This window comes from Vipera berus (genome assembly GCF_964194415.1).
Source record: "Vipera berus genome assembly, chromosome: 15".
NCBI lineage: Eukaryota > Metazoa > Chordata > Lepidosauria > Squamata > Viperidae > Vipera > Vipera berus.
In genome coordinates this window covers 4,150,668-4,169,765 of record NC_138218.1, presented here as the reverse complement: position 1 = coordinate 4,169,765, position 19,098 = coordinate 4,150,668, and the positions used below count along the sequence as shown (strand labels likewise).

Genomic DNA, 19,098 nt, shown 5'->3' with positions numbered 1-19,098 from the left:
TGGTTATGCTTAATATGGGATGTTTAACTGTCCATGTTTCTGACGTAACAGGATTTCTTCCATTCAATCAAGCCTTGGTGGAGCAGTGGGCTAATGCCTCCTTAAGTAACACCAGCTGCCTGCAATTAGTGCAGGTTCGCATCCCACCAGGCTCAAGGTTGACTCAGCCTTCCATCCTTCTGAGGTAGGTAAAATGAGGACCCAGATTGTTGGGGGCAATAAGCTGACTTTGTAATAATGCCGCTGGGGTGTGTGTGAAAGCCCTAATAAGCAGGCATATACATAGAATGAAGGCTGCTGCTAAGCTTGTAAGCCGCCCTGAGTCTTCGGAGAAGGGCGGGATATAAATGGAATTAATATAAAAAAATAAAATAAATACCGTAAAAATATTCTTTTGTACGTTTTCTACTGTGTGTGTCCTGGGCTCCTCTTTTCATTACGGGAAACCTTTGTTACGATTACTGTAATAAGTTGCCTTTAAATGATCTTCCAACTCTGTCTATTTTGAACAATGTACTGTGGCAGAATCTAGGTGTCTGTCCTGCCCCAACCGGGTCCCTTAGGAAAGACAGACCCTCGACTTCATCAGATTGAAGCAAACGGTGCCTCTGCTACAAATCAATTCTGGGCTTCTCGGGCCTTCATCACCTGTCATTTCCCCCCTCCATTTCCCATCACGTACACACAATCATATTGTCCATTTGTCCACTCCAAAGTACCGCCCTGGCAGGACCTGGCACTAGGGCTAATTTGGCCCCCACTGTTGGGGGTGTGACAGGGCTTCTCCCTGTCAATCTTTGATATAATCTAAATGGGTTTTCCAAATATCAGTGCCATGTAAGACCATCCCCAGATATCTGAAACTCTTGTAAATTGAATGCTCTCAGTGGTCCCCTCGTCTTTAAATTTTCTTAGCAGAAACAAGAGACTCTCTAAGGTCAACTCAGCTTTGTGAGATACTATCCATATCCTCGGCATGTAGGAGGAGAAGTAGGGCCCGGGGATTGAGGCAGGTGTAAGCAGGAGTCAGATAAGCTTTCGAGGAGTTGAGGTACAAGTGAAAGAAGGCGGAGGTCTAAATACAATCCTGTGAGACTTTTCTGAAGAGGTACCAGGTCGATCAGCACATTTCATGCAAATGCTGAATGAGAAAAAGTAACATCCCTTTCTACTGTATTCTCCACGTTCATCAAGATTTCTTATCAAATGGAATCAAATGTAGGTCTGTTTTGTTTTATTTAGAAGAATGTTAAGTCATCAGTCAAAATTTCCACCCGGTACATTATGCAAGAATAAGTTGTGGATGCTGTTTGCTTGCATCAGCTTCAACTGATTTCACAGTAAATTGTGATTATTTGGTTTTAAAAAAGGTACTCCTACTTTTTCCTACAGCAGGTCGACTTGATCATTCGCCTTGTCCTTCTCTGAAATTTGTGTACAGTATTTGAGGGGACAATATGGTGGTGGTTGACTGGAGCAGAACCAGGTGGAAGAATTCTTGGTCTCTATTTTGTGTGCACAATCTGTATTTTTATAAGGGGCAGTTTCTGGCTCCTTATTCTCTTTCAGGAAAGGTTTCAGCTGGAGCCAGGATTGCCCAGAAAAGGAGCAACTGAGAGGCCGGCTGGAACTCAAGCAGGAAGTAAGGAAGGCTGGACTTGGACAACAGACACAGCCCCAGAAATCCAGCCCTTCTCAACACTGCCACACTTTAAAAATGTGAATGTGGGTGTTAGATCCTATAGAGAGAGTACTGTTGTGTGAATCAAATCAAAATTTACTGGGGTGGCCAGGATACTTTGAGCTCTAGAGCACAGGTGTCAAACTCATCATGTGACACGCCGCAACGTTTTACACCCACACGACCATGGGGATGCCACAACAGTCGTAAGTGCGAAAAATCAGTCATAATCCTTTTTCCCCAGTGCCGTTATAACTTTGAACGGTCACTACATGAACTATTGTAAGTCAAGGACTACCTGTATTATGCCTAAAATTTTCAGAGTCATCCAGAGATGACTGTGCTCTGCGCGGCCCTTTCAGACCTCGCAATCAACTGTTCCTCTGCAAAGGTTTTTTTGATTCAACTGGATGGAATCGGTCTTGCTTTACTGAGGGATGAGCTCAGGCACTTCCTTACAAGCCCAAAGCAGAAGCCCACCAAAAGGAATTAAGTCTTTAAGCGCTCTATGGACAGGCTCAAAGCGTCTCTAGTGAGCTTCAGAGAATAATAAATAGCTGTTCTTCCACTGTTTATTAAACTCAGCCTTTCTGTTTGCTCGGAAGTGATGATAAAAATATTAGGCGTGTCCTACCGGGTGCTAGCCAGGGTACATGTAGGCATGCATTACATTTATACAACCACACTCTTTCATAAAAGCAGAAAATAACATAGTCAAGAACCTCCCAGCTCCTCCATACCCAGCGTATCCCCCCTTGTCTGGAATCACTGAGGGTCTCCTGCTGGAGCTGGGGCTCGACTAGAAGACCTCCAAGGTCCCTTGGTCCAGCTCGGTTGTTCTGTTCTGTTTCCTGGCTACATCTAAAAACACCTTGAGAACATCACTGGGCTACCTCAAGTATTTAGTGCAAAAACAAGAAGGAAAGTAGTTATTTCAAATCTTTAAAAAGTTACTTTTGGGTGACCTAAGTTAAAAGCTGCCAGATCAAATTTGTCTCAGAGCCAAGGAGAAGCTGGCTGGAGCCTGAGAGAGCAGCAGCAGGAGCAGGAATCCCTCCAGCCTTTGGGGCGGTGCATGAAATACACGAGGAGCCCCTCCAGGCCGAGGGTCTCGGGCCAGGCTTCCCGGGGACAGAGGGGCGCATTTGGGAGACGGGGGTGGGAGCGGACCCCAAAGTTCAAGGGGGAATAACCCCCTCGCTACTGCGCAGGCGCCATCTGGCTGATTCAAGGAAGGCGGACGCCGATTGGTCGCTCTGGGAAGGGCGGCGATTGGCAGGAGGTCTCCTCGGGGCGGTGCCTCCAGAGGAACAGGCGGAGCTTCTAGGACAGGGGTAGGCAACCTCGGCTCTTTTATGACTGGTGGACTTCAACTCCCAGAAATCCTGAGCCAACATGGCTCAGCATGGGAACCTTTCCCTTTCCCCTCAACATGGCTGGCTCAGGAATTCTGGGAGTTGAAGTCCATGAGTCATAAAGCGGCCTAGGCCAGGAGTAAGCAACCTTGGCTCTTTTATGACTCGTGGACTTCAACTCCCAGAATTCCTGAGCCAGCTTGAGGGCTCAGAGAGGTCCCGCCTCCACTTCCGGAAACAAAGCCGGGGAACGAGCGATCCTGCTGAAGCGGCGATAGAAGAGCCAGGATGCACTTTTGGCGTAGGGGATGCTGGGAGTTGCAGTCGGGTAGGGTGTCTTCCGGGGGGAGGGAGGCCGGGTCCGTGAGAGGCGGAGGCTTCGGCCTTCCTCCCCTCTGGAGGGCCTGGGACCCCCCTCGGGAAAGGGACCAAGCCGTGACCCGCCTCTCCTTTGCTCCTGCAGGAGGACGGACGAGCCCGGCGGAGGAAAGGGACGCTCCCCGAGAAGAGATGGCGGGGAAAGGCCCAGAAAGGATGAGCCGAGAGGGACCCGGAAAAAAGAGGCCGCCTGTAGGGCGAAGCGGGGAACAGGAAACGGGCAGAGACCCCCAGACGGGCCTGGAGGGCGGAGGGTCCTTCGGGACAGGCAGAAGACTCGGGAAACGCCAAAGAACCCACAAGAAATACGAATGCACGGAATGTGAAAAATCCTTCAAAAGAATCGACCATTTTCAAAGTCATCTGAGAATCCACTCAGGAGAAAAGACAGGAGAAAACAAATACGAATGCACGGAATGTGGAAAACCCTTCCGAAGAATTGATCATTTTCAAAGCCACCTAAGAATCCACTCAGGAGAAAAGAAATATGAATGCGCAGAATGTGAAAGACCCTTCAGATCAAATGGAGACCTTGAAAAGCATCTAAGAATCCACACAGGAGAAAAACCTTATAAATGCGTGGACTGTGGAAAGAGCTTCAGTCATATGAGCAGCCTTTATGTACATCAAAGGATCCACACTGGAGAGAAACCGTTTAAATGCCTGGAGTGTGGAAAGAGCTTCAGACATAGGAACAGCCTTTACGTACATCAAAGGATCCACTCAGGAGTAAAACCGTATAAATGCCTGGAGTGTGGAAAGACATTTATTGATGGTGGAAACCTCTATAAACATCAAAGGATTCACACAGGAGAAAAACCATATAAATGCCTTGAGTGTGAAAAGAGCTTCAGTCAGAGCAGAAGCCTTTGTGCACATCAAAGAATCCACATAGCAGAGAAACAGCATAAACGCTTGAGGTGTGGAAAGAGCTTCAATGAGAGGAGAACAGACAGAGGACTCAGAAATCCCCAAAGAATTTGCCAGGGAGAAAATGCACAGAATGTGAAAAATCCTTCAAAAGAAATGGAGATCTTGAAAGGCATCTAAGAATCCACACAGGAGAGAAACCATTTAAATGTCTGGAGTATGGAAAGTGCTTCACTTGGACAGGACACCTTTGTACTCATCAAAGGATCCACATAAGAAAAACCACGTGAATGTTTGGAGTGTGGAAAGAGCTTTACTGTGAGTGGATGTCTTCTAGTCCAACTCGCTTCTAAAGCAGGAGACCATACTTAACCATTTCAGACAGGTGGCTGTCCAGTCTTGTCTTAAAAACCTCCAGTGATAAAGCACCTACAACCTCTGAAGGCTAGCCGTTGTCCTCACTATTAGGAAGTTTCTCCTTAATTCCAGGTTGCTTCTCTCCTTGATTAGTTTCCAACCATTACTTCTTGTCCTGCCCTCTGGTGCTTTGGAGAATAGGTTGCCCCCCCTTCTTTGTGGCAGCGCCTCACATACTGGAATACTGCTATCGTGTCAGCTCTAGTCTTTCTTTCCTTTTTGACAGACCCGCCATTGGTTGAGGTGTCACAAGCAGGGACTCCCATTCCACTCTTGGGTCCCATCACTCGCTCTGTAAGAGATGCTATTGGGGATTGAGGAGTTAAGCAGCACCCCTGGCTTATGTTTACACGTTTCTGAGTCACCCAACCCCATTATGACTCAGGGTAGTGAATTGAGTAGCCATGGATGTTCTTCAAATTGTGACATCATCCTGTAAGGCGGCTAACTTGCATAATCCTCATAAAATAATTTCTGTAGCTCAGGTGAACTGTAAAATCCTTTCTGTTGTCTCAGGATGATCGTTTGCTTGCAGATATTTGTTGACCCAATTAGGTAACACAATCAGTGCAAGTAAGTGAGTGGCTTGCTCCCTGTTAATACAAAGTAGCTTGCCCTGCCATTATTTTGGGGTTGCGGTCCTCTCCTTGATAGTTGCTTGTTTTCTGCTTGATTTTTTTGTCCGGTGTTAGTCCTTGCTTATCTGGGTGTTCACTGCTGGAAAGGATGTATTCTGGTCTTTTTGTTTCTTCCTTAGCTTTTTGTTATCTTTTTTGAATGGTGTGCATATGTGGGTTATCTCTATGTGACTATTGACGGCTGAATTGCATAATTTACGCTACTGGAACAATGGCATCCTTTGTGATGTGGTGATACAATGACATTCACAATGACATTTTTAAGGGGTAAAGTGGTGCATGGGATGGCACCACTGGATAACAACACCCCTTGTTGCCCTTCCTCCAGCAGGGGTGCTGAAAGAGAGCCTCAGTGCTGCTGAATTTCCCCAGCAGATTTTGAGAACTCTCTTTAATGGCAGCTTCCCATTTCTGAATGGGATGATTCAACCAGGCACCTTTGCCACCTTCAAGCTGCTCCTCTCTTAACTGCCCTTCAAGCCTTTCCTCAGTTCCAGGACTAGGAACTGAATCCCAAGGTGGGAGGGGGGGAGCGGGCTGACAGCCCAGTGGCTCAGCTTCTGGATTTTGACATTTTATGGACGCTGTTCCAATATATTTTCTCAAAAAGGCTGTTTTCCTGATTTTTTCTTATTTTATAGCTCAATGCCCTCTAAGCCTTTGCAGAAAGGAGAAGCCCCAAAATCATTCTGAAAAGTCATTGAGAAACAGGCATGGAAGGCAATAATAGCCTTTCTGTTTGCAGGGGACCCTCAAAGGCTCAGAGGGCTGGAGCGTCTCCTCTGGTATAAAAGGAGATATTTAAGGGGGGGGGGGCGGGTGCAGAGGGGAGAAGGCTAGGCTGAGATGGGGGACCAGGAGGGATGCAGTATTAAATGAAACAGAGGGGGGGGGGAGAGTCGGCTGTTCTCAGAATACAAGAACACCAATGGTGACCCAAAGAAGGGGAAGTCCAGAAGATGCAGGACCAGGAAGAGATCTATTCCTAGGGGATCCATTAACGACAGGCTTGCCTCCAGCGTGGAGTGGATTCAAAAGTCATCAGAGCAATTTATAACAATCATTTGAACTCATTTGTAAAACGCCCAGTCACTGGGAATTGGGTGGCATGTCAATTAAAGTAATATTTATTACAATACATAGATTAGCATAATGAAGGAATCTTGGATGCTGCCTTTCCTTCCAGCAGGGAGAGAAACTGGGTCTTGAAGGCTGGGGGGGGGGGAAGCCAGGTGGACTGAGGCCATCTGCATTGGGGGAACTTGGGGGGGGCATTCCCAGCTTCAACCCCTCCCCTCAGGAGAAGGAAAGGGGGCCATTTGGAGATGCACGCCCAGCTCTGGGCAGACCCAGACCCAGAAGGGGCTTCGTGGGGCAGGAAAAGGAGCAGCTTAAGAGCAGAAGGGTTCCGGGGGGAGAAAGCCGAGGCAGGCAAGGAAGAAGCTAGAAACATCCCTTTATTCCATCTATCGCAGCCTGCAAAGCTTCCCTTTCCTGCCCTCTCCTCCTACCGGGCAGGAAAGTCCGAGCAGCTTCCGTATCCAGGAAGCCGAAATACGGGCAGGGAAGAAGGGCAGGGCAGACGCCCTCATCCCTCCCCCTCTCCTCCTGCGCCGCTATGCGGAGGGGGGTGGGTGAGCGATCAGAGCGTGCCCCCCCTGTTTTCCCAACGCACAACCCTGCGAGGTAGGCTGGGGGGAGGGAGGGAGAGAGGGCGAGGCCCGCCTGTCAAAGCAGCCCCTCTACCCAGCCCCATTGATCCCTGACGTTGATGTTGCAACGGCTGCCAGGGAGACACGCGGAACGGCTGCGCTGCTGGGATGATCCTCTTATAGCGGAGGGGCGGGGCCAAAGCCCAGACGCCGAGCGGGAAGGGCGGCACTAGTAGAGAGCGAGGGGCGGAGTCATACCGCGGGCCCGCCAATGGGATGGCGTATAACGCCCCCCCCGCATACAAATGCGCTCCAGGGGGCAATCCCACAGGCAGAGGCGGAGCTTGGCAAAAAGGGCGCGAAGCGATGAGGGGGACGAAGTTTCCAGCTTCAGCGCCCTCGATGGGGGTGGGCCGCGGTGGATTGTAGTTTGCGTCAGGGAACGGAAGAGAAGCGGGGAAGGGGCAGGATAGAGCGGGGAGCTCGAGGAATGGACTGGGGGGGGGAGTCCAGTTGCGCCTCGCGACCCTGTGTGCCCTGTGAGGGGCGGAGGCTTCGGCCTCCCGAAGTTGTGTTGCAGCTGCAAAAAAAAGCGAATGAAGTCCATGGAGGGATAGTACCCCCTTTATGCTGCTTTGGTAGGACCACACTTGGAATATTCTGCCCAGTTTTGGTCACTGCGATACAAAAAGGACACTGAGATGCTAGAAAGTGCCTAGGAGGGCAACGGAGATAATTAGGCTAAAATATACAATGGACGTTTGCAGGAAACGGCCACATTTAGTCTCACGAAGGACTAGGGCTGACCTAATAGCAGTCTTGCAGTATCTGAGGGACCGTCACAGGAAAGAGTGGGTCAGCCTATTCTCCCAAGCATCTGACAGGCAGGACAAGAAGCAACGGACGGAAACTTATCAAAAGAGAGATCCAACCTAGAACTAAAGGGAAATTTCCTGACAGAACAATTAACCAGTGGAACAACCTACCTCTCAGAAGCTGTGAATGCTTCAACACTGGAAGTTTTTAAGAGACTAGATAGCCATATGTAGGTCTCCTGCTTGAGCAGTACATTGGACTCGATAGAAGACCACCAAGGTACCGTCCAACTGAGTTATTCTGTAGTTCTGCAAGTCCCTTCTGGGATTTCTTCCAAAGGAAATTCAGGATTTGGTATGTCATTATGCCTTCCCAGTGATATGGGGGCACACTGTCTCCTTGTTTGTTGGACGTGGTCGTTCTGGCTTACAGGTAAGAATAGACTGAAGCTTTGTATGCTCAGCCTCAAGAGAAGCCTGTCCTCCCTTAATATAGTCCAGAATACTTATCATCAATTTGGATCCAAAATGGTGGCAGCCTTAAACATCCAAGGAACAACTCAAGAAACTTTGATATTAAAATCTAGCATAATGTGTAAATCAAGAAGGATGTGAGACACAAGGGTGCCATCTGAGGGCAGGACCCAATAAGCCATGCCTAACTTCTCCGAACAGGAAAGCCACCAGTGTGCGTGTGTAAAACTTATCAGTAACTAGATTGATCCAGACTCAGAAAGCACTGGAAAGTCAGATAATTAATTAGTTTTTAATCCCCCCTCCTCCTTAATGGCTGGTGGGAGACTTTTATTTTACAAAAAGAGATTCCAAATAACAATAACAATTTCCAAATCGGAGCCAAAACGGGTCACACCTTTCCCTTCCTTCTAAGCACTCACATTTGACCAGTTTCTTCCCATTCATCTTTGCTGGACTGAAAAGGGGTAGATCAGCATGTCAAGTGAGAAGCCCAAATTTCCAACTAAGCCAAGGCAAGTTTCTGTCCAGAACATTTGAAACACAACGATGTCTCCTCCAACCCATTAGAGGATCTTCCGAGTTGGGGGCCATCTGAAGGCGCTCAGTCCTAAAAGCAGTGGGATCCTAGATCGGAAGGGGCCTTAGAGATCATCTCATCCAACCCCTGCCCAGGTGAGAATCCAAGATTCCTGAACCACTGATAGATGGACGTCCAGAACCCCATGAGGCCCCTCCCACTTCCCAGGACAGCCTATTTTGGTAGTAAGCTTCTGTTGCCGTAAGAATGATAATCCAAAACTTATCAAAATCCTGGTAATTTAAACCATTGTTTCTTGTCCCACTTTCTGAAACAAAGAGAAGAAATGAAACGCCAGTCCAGGATGAGGGCACAGAAGACTCACATTAACTCCATGGAGCTTGGTTTGATAGCTTTGGTATGGTGTGTTTGTTTCTCCCTAGTATGCAGGCCTAGTGAGATGAAGCTACACTATCAAGCCAACTGAAAATGGGATCTCATATAGGACTGTTTCTCTTGCTCCAAGACAGCAACAAACACCACCTTCCTAGCTTGAAAGTGTGCGTAAACACGTATGTGCAGTGCAGCTATGTGCACATACAAGGTCTCACTCTCATCTTCTCTGCCACATCCTACAAGAAGAAAGTACAAACATGCCCAATGGCTAGACTTCATCCTGTGCCCTTGGAAGAAAGCATTTCTCTAAAAACAATCCTGCAATCCGGAAGATTGGGAAAAAAAACTCAATTGAAGGAACACAGCAATGTGTTACTTCAAACAAAGGTCTAACTAAAGGGAAGTTTGTTTTTTTCTGGGTTGATTGAAGACATCTGTTCTGATCACTCTGGATCTTTTTCTCCTCCTTTGATCAGAGGTTCCAGCAATTGGGGGTCTTCAACTAAGAGTTCGAGAATGTCTTCACCTGCTACTCGCCTCACTTTCTCTCCTTTGGCTGCGAGGATTTCCTCAATGTTCCTAATTCAGAAAGAAAATCATGTTATGAAGAAGGCTGGGAGCATTAGGTGTGACAAGCAAAAACCTTGCTTGGTGCACATTATAGCTGCCTCTAATGCAACACTGTAAGTAAGAAATCCCCCCAGGTAACAATGACTGTACAATATAAAAACCAAGCAGAAATAATTTTTGATCTTTGTCTTACTTTAATTACATGAAGGCTATCTTATGGATTGGCTGTTTTGTTTATCTGTTTCATTATTCTTTCAGCCTTCACTTGTTGAGAAAAAGCAGTAACAGCCAACAATAATGGAATAAAATGGTTTCTGTGGGATTTTATCACAAGGGATTCTGGCTTGGTGCTCATTTTGCAAGCCAAAACAATAAAGATTTGTGGATTATGAATTCTGATGTGTCCATCATATCAGTTCTGAACAGTTCCCAGGAATTAATTCCAACTTCAGCAGGTGAAGCATCAAACTCTGAAGAACAGAAAGTGGGCAAAGGACCGCATACTCGCCTTTTCCCCTCCAAGTCGGAGAACCAGCCCAGGTTATCAGCAATCACATGATGGTTGTTGCACCCCGAGCATTTCACTATCACGACTCCATGATGATAGGCTACCTTGGAAATAGTTTTCGCAGATCGTGTCCTGCATACCTGAAACAGAAACCAAGTTCAATTACGGATGTTTCATAGTGGTTCTCTGGGATATTAAATTTAACAATTTTAACAAATAAATATCCAAGGGTAGGTTAATCGAGGGAGCTGTCCATTTGTTTAGGTATGACTTCTTTTATTACATTTGGAGAGCAGCCCAGCTCCCAGTGACTCTGGGTGGCTAACAAAAGAGAAAAATAAAATGGGAAAGAACATGTACACCAGGCAAAACACCTCCTGTATTACAAACCAAAGCTCCCTGTGGTTCGACAAACAGCGTAACACCCCAGCCCAGGAACAAAGCCTCCTCTATAAAGACTTATTTGTCAGATGAGCCATGCAAATCTCAACCTTTTTCCAGAGAAACCATCCTTGGGTCAAACCCAACACCCCATATCTTCACAAGCACCTTCAAGGCAATTTCTGAGCAGCAACACTAAGCATTTGGATGTGTTTTTTTTTACTTTCCGGTGCTAGAGAGCATTTCCTGGTGGTCCCCCATCCAAGCTTTCCTTCCCAGAGCAACCAGGCTGTCCAGGCGCAGGCCGAGAGTCACCCGGCTGGAGAAGCTTCCCCAGTGCCCAGCTGAGAGTCCCCACAATACACTCACTGGCAAGGGGAGCCCTCTCATTTGCATGGCCTGCTCAGTTTGGCCAGACTTAAGTTGATTTGAAACGGGCCTGTTGAACCAAGCCACATCTTGGGATGTGCAAAGCCAGGAATGGGGAAGCAGGTCATGTGAACAGGGCCTCAGGTCCCGCTGGGTTCTTTAGGTCGTTTTAGGCCAGGGGTCTTCAAGCTTGGCCCTTTTATGACTTATGGACTTCAACTCCCAGAATTCCTCAGCCAGGCATCCTGGCTGAGGAATTCTGGGAATTGAAGTCCAAAGTCATAAAAGGGCCAAGCTTGAAGACCTCCTGTTCTAGAGGATCGCACAATTCATCCCTTCCCTCTCCCAGCTGATGGCACACGGCACAAATGACGCCCGCAGCCTCCCTCTCCGTTCCGCCAGCTGAAAGATGGCGCTCGCGCCCTCCCTTTCCGTTCCGCCAGCTGCCAAGATGGCGCCCGTAGCTCCCCTCGCCTATGTTTTCTCCCGCTGCAAAGATGGCGCCTGCGTCCTCCCTGCCTTCCGCCCGCTACAAAGATGGCGCCCTCGCTTCGCTGCATTCGGCCGCTTCCACTCGTGGGCTTCCTTCAGGAGGAGCGGCGCGCCCCACGCGAACCCACCTTGCACGTGAACAACAGCCGGTACTGCGCCGCCGCCGCCGCCTTGGCGAGCTTGTTCTCCTGTTGTGGCCGCTCTCCAGGGCCCAGCGTCAAGGCCCGTCGCCGGGAAGCGGCGGCCGGGATTGAGGAAGCCGTTGCCCTCCGCACCGGCCACCTGCCCAGCCCCCGTGCTCCGAATCCCGTGGTTCCAGGGCCTTTGCAGTTACCGAGGAAGCGCCAGCGGGGAGGCCGGAGGAGCGCTTTACAGGCCGCGGCCGCCATCTTTATTGAGGGAGGTGCCGAGGCCTTTCCCGGCCCTTGACTTACAGCCGAGCAGCAACGCCGCTACCGGCCACCAGGGGGCAGAAAAAGGACGTGTATTCGCGCCCCCTGCCGGCCCTCGGGAGCCCTGCATCCCAGAGATGCTCAACCCGGGGGTTTTCTTCAGAGGGCAGCTTGCAGCCTGGCTTCCTGCCAAGGAAGTGAGGCACTGGCTGGCCTAGATTAGAACCTCACAACAACCTGCCCAGGTAGGCTGGCCAAGACTAGAGGTTGAGGTATGCTGGCCAGCCTGGTGAATGGCAAGAATGTTGGGGGATATACTTCAGCAAACTCTTGCTCCCATTCAAACAACACAACTCCCTCCACTTAGTATCTTAACACACAAAAGTTCACAAGTACCAAGCGTGCCAGTATTAAGAAGGGCTGGATTTCTGCGGCTTTTGTCCAAGTCCAGCCTTCCTTAGTTCCTGGTTGAGTTCAAGCGGACCTGTCACTCTGTTGCTCCCTCTCTGGGTAATTATGGCTCCAGCTTTCTTTCCTTGAATCCTAAATTGCATTAACAGAGGGCTTCGGTCAAGATCACGAGAGGTACTAATACCCCTCCGTAAAGCCTTAGTAAGGCCACACCTAGAATAAAAGGTAAAGATAAAGGTTCCCCTGCACATACGTGCTAGTCGTTTCCAACTTTAGGGGCCGGTACTCATCTCCGTTTCAAAGCCGAAGAGCCAGCGCTTGTCTGAGGACGTCTCTGTGGTCATGTGGCCGGCATGACTAGACGCCAAAGGCGCACGGAACACTGTTACCTTCCCACCATAGTGGTCCCTATTTTTCTACTTGCATTTTTACGTGCTTTTGAACTGCTAGGTTGGCAGAAGCTGGGACGAGTAACAGGCGCTCACTCTCTTTCACGGCACTCGGTATTCGACCCGCCAAATTGCCGACCTTCTGATTGACAAGCTCAGCGTCCTAACCCACTGAGCCACCGCATCCCACACCTAGAATACTGCAACCAATTTTGGTCTCCACACTATAAATAAAAGATGTTGCGACTCTAGAAAGAGTGCAGAGAAGAGCAACAAAGATTATTACGGGCCTGGGCGCTAAAACAGTTACAGGATCTGGGCATAGCTAGTCTAGTAAAGAGAAGGACCAGGGGTGATATGATAGCAGTGTTCCAATATTTGAGGGGCTGTCACAGAGAGGACAGGGCCAGCCTGTTTTCCAAAGCACCTGAAGGCCAGACAAGGAATTACGGATGGAAACTGATCAAGGACGGATTCAACTTAGAAATAAGGAGGAATTTTATGACAAGAGAACAATCAACCGGTGGAACAGGAGTTGCCTTCAGAGGTCTTATTTTCATAGATATTTTTATCTCTCTCTTAGCTTTTTAAAAAATTACACTTTCATGTATCTTTATGCCTTTTAATGTGCAATCTCCTTATGCTGGTATAGTCTTGTTTTTACATATATCTTGATATATTTTAGCTTTATAAAAGCTATCGTTTCAATCCAACAACTCCCCACCCTTATTCTGCGGTCTATGACCGTAATAAAGATTTAATTTTATTCTCAGGTAGTGGTTTCCAAGCAGCCACCTTCTCAGTTTAGAGAAATTTGATTTCAAGCAGAATCTTCTTTAAAGAAACAACCACAAAAATACAACCAATGTGGGCAGAATATTTCTTGAGTTTCCATACACACACACACACACAGAGAGAGAGAGAGAGAGAGAGAGAGAGAGAGAGAGAGAGAGAGAGAGAAATATATTTAATAATAATAATAACATCACACCCAATGATGTGGTAGTGGGGCTGGCGTTCTCTGAGGAAGATGAGAGCTATGCCAGAGGTTCAACCGTATCCAGAACTAAAAGCCCTGAATGGGAAGACAATGACAATAATGACAATCTTTCCATTGTGCGTGGAATGTTGCAAGTACAGCAGCTGAAGAAACAAAAAGGGCATTGCAAGAATATCTGAAGGACAGTGAAGAAGATGCACTGAAGCTAGTAGATCAGGAAGGCCTACTGAGTATTGGAGAGACCAAACTGGCCTACACAGGGCTTTTTTCCTCATAGAACGCTCAGAACGGAGTTCTGGCACCTTTTTTTGGATGGAACCTTGTAGGATAGGCAAGGCGGGTTGTATGACATGTGTGAGTTCCGGCACCTTTTTCTTTTACAAAAAAAAGCACTGGGCCTACAACAGAATAACAGAGTAGGAAGGGACCTTGGAGGCCTTCTAGTTCAACCCCCTGCTCAGGCAGGAAACCGTAGACCATTTCAGACAAATGGTCTTAAACATTTCCCGTGTTGGAGCACCTTCAACTTCTGGAGACGAGTCATTCCACTGATCAGAAAATTTCTCCTTAGTTCTAGGCTGCTTCTCTCCGTGATTAGTTTCCATCTGTTGCTTCTTGTTCTGCCCTCAGATGTTTTGGAGAAGAGCTTGACTTCCTCTGGGAAGACCCGCCCCAGCTGTTCCCTCAGGAAAGCAGGACTTTTGACCCCCCCCAATTACCGCTGTTCCTTCTCCTTTTTCCTTTCTGTTGCATTTACCCAGCGAGAACATATGGTGCATTTCAAGGCCTCCTTGGGTGGCTGGCAGTTAAGAGAGCTTCTGATTAATGTTTTCACTGGCAGCAGCTGTGTGTACAAAACACATGCCTGGCTTGCCAGAAAGTGGTATTTTTGATGCTTGGCAGAACGGAGGAGGAGGAAGAAATTGGCAGGAACGGACAAACTGCCAAGCGGCTTCTCTCCACGGCCTCACTACAGACCTGGAGATGGGAAACTCATCCAGCCCAAGCATTCAATGGCTCACAGTGGCTTTAATCAGAACAGAACTGGAAGGGACCTTGAAGGTCTTCTAGTCCAACTGCCTGCTCAAGCAGGAGACCATATGTACCATTTCAGACAGGTGGCTGTCCAGCCTCTTCTTGAAAGCCTCCAGTGATGGAGCCTCCACGACTTCTGGAGGCAAGCTGTTCCACTGGTTAATTGCCCTCACTGCCAGGAAGTTTCTCCTTAATTCCAGGTTGATTCTCTCCTTGATTAGTTTCCATCCATTGTTTCTCGTCTTGCCTTCTGGTGCTTTGGAGAATAGGTTGATCCCCCTCTTCATTATGGCAGCCCCTCAGATATTGGAATACTGCTATCGTGTCACCTCTAATCTTTCACAGACCCGCCATTGGTTGAGGAGTCATAAGCTGGGACCAAAAGCCTCCCATTCCACTATTCGTTCCATCATTTTCTCCGTAAGAGATGCTGTTGGAGATTGAGGAGTGAAGCAGCAGCCGTGGCTTCTGTTTACATGTTTCTGAGTCACCTAACTCCATTATGACTCAGGGTGGTGAGTTGAGTAGCCATGGATGGTCTTCACATTGTGACATCATCCTGTAAGGTGTCTAAGTTGCATAATCCCCATAAAATAATTTCTGTAGCTCAGGTGAACTGTAAAATCCTTGCTGTTGTCTCAGGATGGTCATTCGCTTGCAGACATTTTGTGACCCAATTAGGTAACACAATCAGTGCTAGTGAGGGAGTGGCTTGCTCCCTGTTTGTGTGTGGGTTTGCTTGCAGATGTTTTGTCACCCGACTAAGTAGCACCATCAATGCTAGCGAGTGTGGGGTTTGCTGCCTGTTTATACACAGTAACGTGCCCTACCAGTGCTGGTTGGGTTGTGTGTGTGTGTGTTTTTCCCTTGGTGGTTCCTTGATTAGGGTATTGCTTTACACAATTTACGATGTTCACATGAAGATATTGTTTAAGGGATGAGGTTGTGTGTGGGATGACACCACTTGTTGCCCCTTCCTCTCTCGGGATGCCAAAAGAGATTCCCCAATGCTCCTGAATTTCTCCACACATTTTTTAAAAAACTGTGTTTGCGGGTGCTTCCCATTTCTGAATGCAACAATTTAGATTGGCATATGGATGGAAACTAACCAAGGAGGCAATGAAGGAAAAATTTCCTGACAATCAACCAGTGGAACAGCTTGCCTCCAGATGTTGTGGGTGTTCCATCACTAGCCTTACTAAGACTTTATAAAGGGAGATAGGCAAATAATAAGCAATAGTAAGAATAAGCAAACAAACAAACATTTTAAGTTTAATGGAACCTGCTCTTCTTCCAAACTTGTTTTGGCCAGAAATTCCCTCCCAAATTGCAGCCCTGGGTCCACAGCTGTTCCCTTTTATGTGGAGGGAACAGTTTTGATCTGGATTAAAAGAACGGCTGCATTTAGCGACAAGCTTTTAACGGCAAGGGTTGTCACTGTCTTTTCGTTCCCTTTCCAAACAGGCTGGCTCTTAAAACCGCGGTGGCTGAGCTGAAGCCTTGTGTGTTTCCCCCAGAGATCCTCTCCTCTCAGCCCTGTGACAGCCAGAGAAACAACTCAAGAATTCCCCAAAGCATGTCCCCCCCCCCCCCCCGGGCAGAGAAAAGAACAGAGAAACCAATACTCACACACAAACATGATTTTTCGGCAGAGCACGAGTGTTTCAAACAAGAAATATCACCAGAATTAAAAAAGGGAAGGGGAAGAGAGCCCTGAGGTGCCCCATGGCATCGCTGTGGTGGGGGAGCCAAAGGTCAGCCATGGTCTGCAGAAATGTTGAGTGGGGGGGCCACTGGGGAGGAATGAGCGGTTGGGTTAACAAAGCATCTATTTGTAAGTCAGGCAGCCTCAGCGGGAGAAAAGCCTGCTGGGTCTCTTGGAAAAGGAATAATTAATAGGACAACAGTAACAGTATAAGAGAGTTGGAAGGGACTAAGATCTTTCAGTCTAACTCGCTGCTCAAGCAGGAGACCTTGTACTTTTCTGCTTTCAGTCTAACTCGCTGCTCAAGCAGGAGACCTTGTACTTTTCTGGAGAAAGGGCTGTCCAGTTTCAATATAATACTTCTAAGAATAGAATAGAATAGAATAGAATAGAATAGAATAGAATAGAATATGAAATGGAGAGAATAGAATAGAATTAGAATAGAATAGAATTAGAATAAAGAATAGAATAGAATAGAATAGAATAGAATTACAATTAGAATTAGAATTGAACAATAGAGAATAGAACAGAATAGAATTAGAATTAGAATAGAATAGAATAAGAATTAGAATTGAACAGAAGATAGAGAATAGAATAGAATAGAATTAGAATAGAATTAGAATTAGAATAGAATAGAATAGAATAAGAATTAGAATTGAACAGAAGATAGAGAATAGAATAGAATAGAATTAGAATAGAATTAGAATTAGAATAGAATAGAATAGAATAAGAATTAGAATTGAACAGAAGATAGAGAATAGAATAGAATAGAATTAGAATAGAATTAGAATTAGAATAGAATTAGAATTAGAATAGAACAGAAGATAGAGAATAGAATAGAATTAGAATTAGAATTAGAATAGAATAGAATTAGAATTAGAATAAAACAGACGATAGAGAATACAATAGAATTAGAATAGAACAGAAGATAGAGAATACAATAGAATTAGAATTAGAATTAGAATTAGAATTAGAATTAGAATAGAATAGAATAGAATAGAATAGAAGCTGGAAGGGACCTTGGAGGTCTTCTAGTCCAGCCCTCTGCTCAAGCTTTCAAGAAGAGACTGGATAGCCATCTGTCAGAAATGGTGTAGGCTCTCCTGCTTGGGTGGGGGTGGGGGTTAGACTAAATGACCTACAACAGGGATGTCAAACTGCCAGCCTGTGGGCCGAACGCATCACTAGGAAACTGCGCCCACCCCATTGCCGGCAATGGAGAAAAAGCTCCGATACATTGCGCAACGTCACGTGACATTGCGAGTTCGACATGACTGACCTACAAGGTCCCTTCCAACTCTGTTGTTCTGTTAAATAAAAACTGGTCGCCCTTGGAGGTCTGTGGTACAATCCCCTGTTCAAGCAGGAGAACCTATACCATTTTGGACAAATGGCTAACCAGTGTCTCCTTTCCACTGGTTAATTGTTCTTGTTCTCCCACTGTTAGGAAATGTCTCCTTAGTTCCAGGTTGCTCTTCTCCTTGATTAGTTTCCGTCCATTGCTGCTTCTTCAGATGCTTTGGAGAACAGGTTGCCCCCCCTCTTCTCTGTGGTAGCCCCTCAAGTACTGGAAGATGCTATTATATCACCCCTAGTCCTTCTTTTTGTTAGACCAGACTAGGGGTAGGCAACCTTGGCTCTTATGACTCATAGACTTCAACTCCCAGAATTCCTGAGCCAGCATGGGCTGGCTCCTTCATGACTGGTGGACTTCAACTCCCAGAATTCCTCAGCCAGCATGGGGGAACTATGGCCCCTTCATGACTCGTGGACATCAACTCCCAGAATTCCTGAGCCAGCAGGGCTCAGCTTGGAAACCTCTCCCTTTCCCCTGAACGTGGCTGGCTCAGGAATTCTGGGAGTTGAAGTCCACGAGTCATAAAAGAGCCAAGGTTGCCTACCCCTGGACTAGACATAACAAGTTCCATTTCCTTGTCCTTCCATCACATGACCACATTTTGGACACTCATCCACCGGCCCACATTTACGGCCGTTTGCAATGCCCCGCAGTCACATGACCACAATTTAGAGTGTTATTGCTGGAAACACAATTTCTGGCAAAAACCTGCTCCTTAGTGAAAAATGGGACGGCTTTAGGATGGCCACGCTTGCTTAACCACCCACCCACAAAAAAAGGTAACTGGACATAGTCACATAGTAACCTGCTTTACAGTGCAATGTACGACCAAATTGTGAGTCATAGGTCACTGCTGGAAGAACCTTGGAGGTCATCTAATCCAACCCGCTACACAGAATTATTCATTTTCACCATGAGGCTCCCAATTATGCAGTGGGCTTATTTGTCTTGGGGTTGTTACTAATCGAGAGGCGAAGATGGCTTAAAGAGGGCCTGTTTTCTCTGGCTCCTTTCAGAGGCAGGAATGGATGGATCCTAGATGGCACAGAACTCCTGGGACTCGGGCTGGGGGGTTGAAGGAGAAGATCTCATCCTTGGCAATGTCAAAAGAAAAAAAAAACACCTCTGCAGAATTCCACAGTTTATATGTCAGTTGCATGGACCAGAAGATGCTGTTTCCATGGCAGCAGATGAAGGAAAATGCAGCAGAGAGCAGAATGCTCAGGTGAAGAAGGAAGTTTAAAAAAAAGAGATGTTTTCTTATGCAAAAAAAAAGAGCGTCAATCCATTTAT

The 19,098-nt window shown here is 47.0% G+C and overlaps 2 protein-coding genes across 3 annotated transcripts; one reads left to right on the top strand and one right to left on the bottom strand.

Annotated features, from left to right (window-relative positions):
- The first annotated feature begins 3,292 nt into the window (after positions 1-3,292).
- LOC308674777 (uncharacterized protein) lies at positions 3,293-4,727 on the top strand. The gene is made up of 2 exons (XM_081339512.1): positions 3,293-3,337; positions 3,500-4,727. Exons 1-2 carry the CDS (start codon positions 3,325-3,327, stop codon positions 4,462-4,464), a joined length of 978 nt encoding a protein of 325 aa, XP_081195638.1. The 5' UTR covers positions 3,293-3,324; the 3' UTR covers positions 4,465-4,727.
- Positions 4,728-8,565: 3,838 nt separating this feature from the next.
- DNLZ (DNL-type zinc finger) lies at positions 8,566-11,924 on the bottom strand. Of its 2 annotated transcripts, XM_081339425.1 has the most exons (3): positions 11,645-11,924; positions 10,275-10,414; positions 8,566-9,775 (listed from the first exon to the last, which is right to left on the bottom strand). In XM_081339425.1, exons 1-3 carry the CDS (start codon positions 11,903-11,905, stop codon positions 9,640-9,642), a joined length of 537 nt encoding a protein of 178 aa, XP_081195551.1. In that variant the 5' UTR covers positions 11,906-11,924; the 3' UTR covers positions 8,566-9,639. The 2 variants fall into 2 exon arrangements, with proteins under 2 accessions (XP_081195551.1, XP_081195550.1); XM_081339424.1 differs by having other exon boundaries at positions 8,566-10,414.
- Between the last annotated feature and the right edge of the window lie 7,174 nt (positions 11,925-19,098).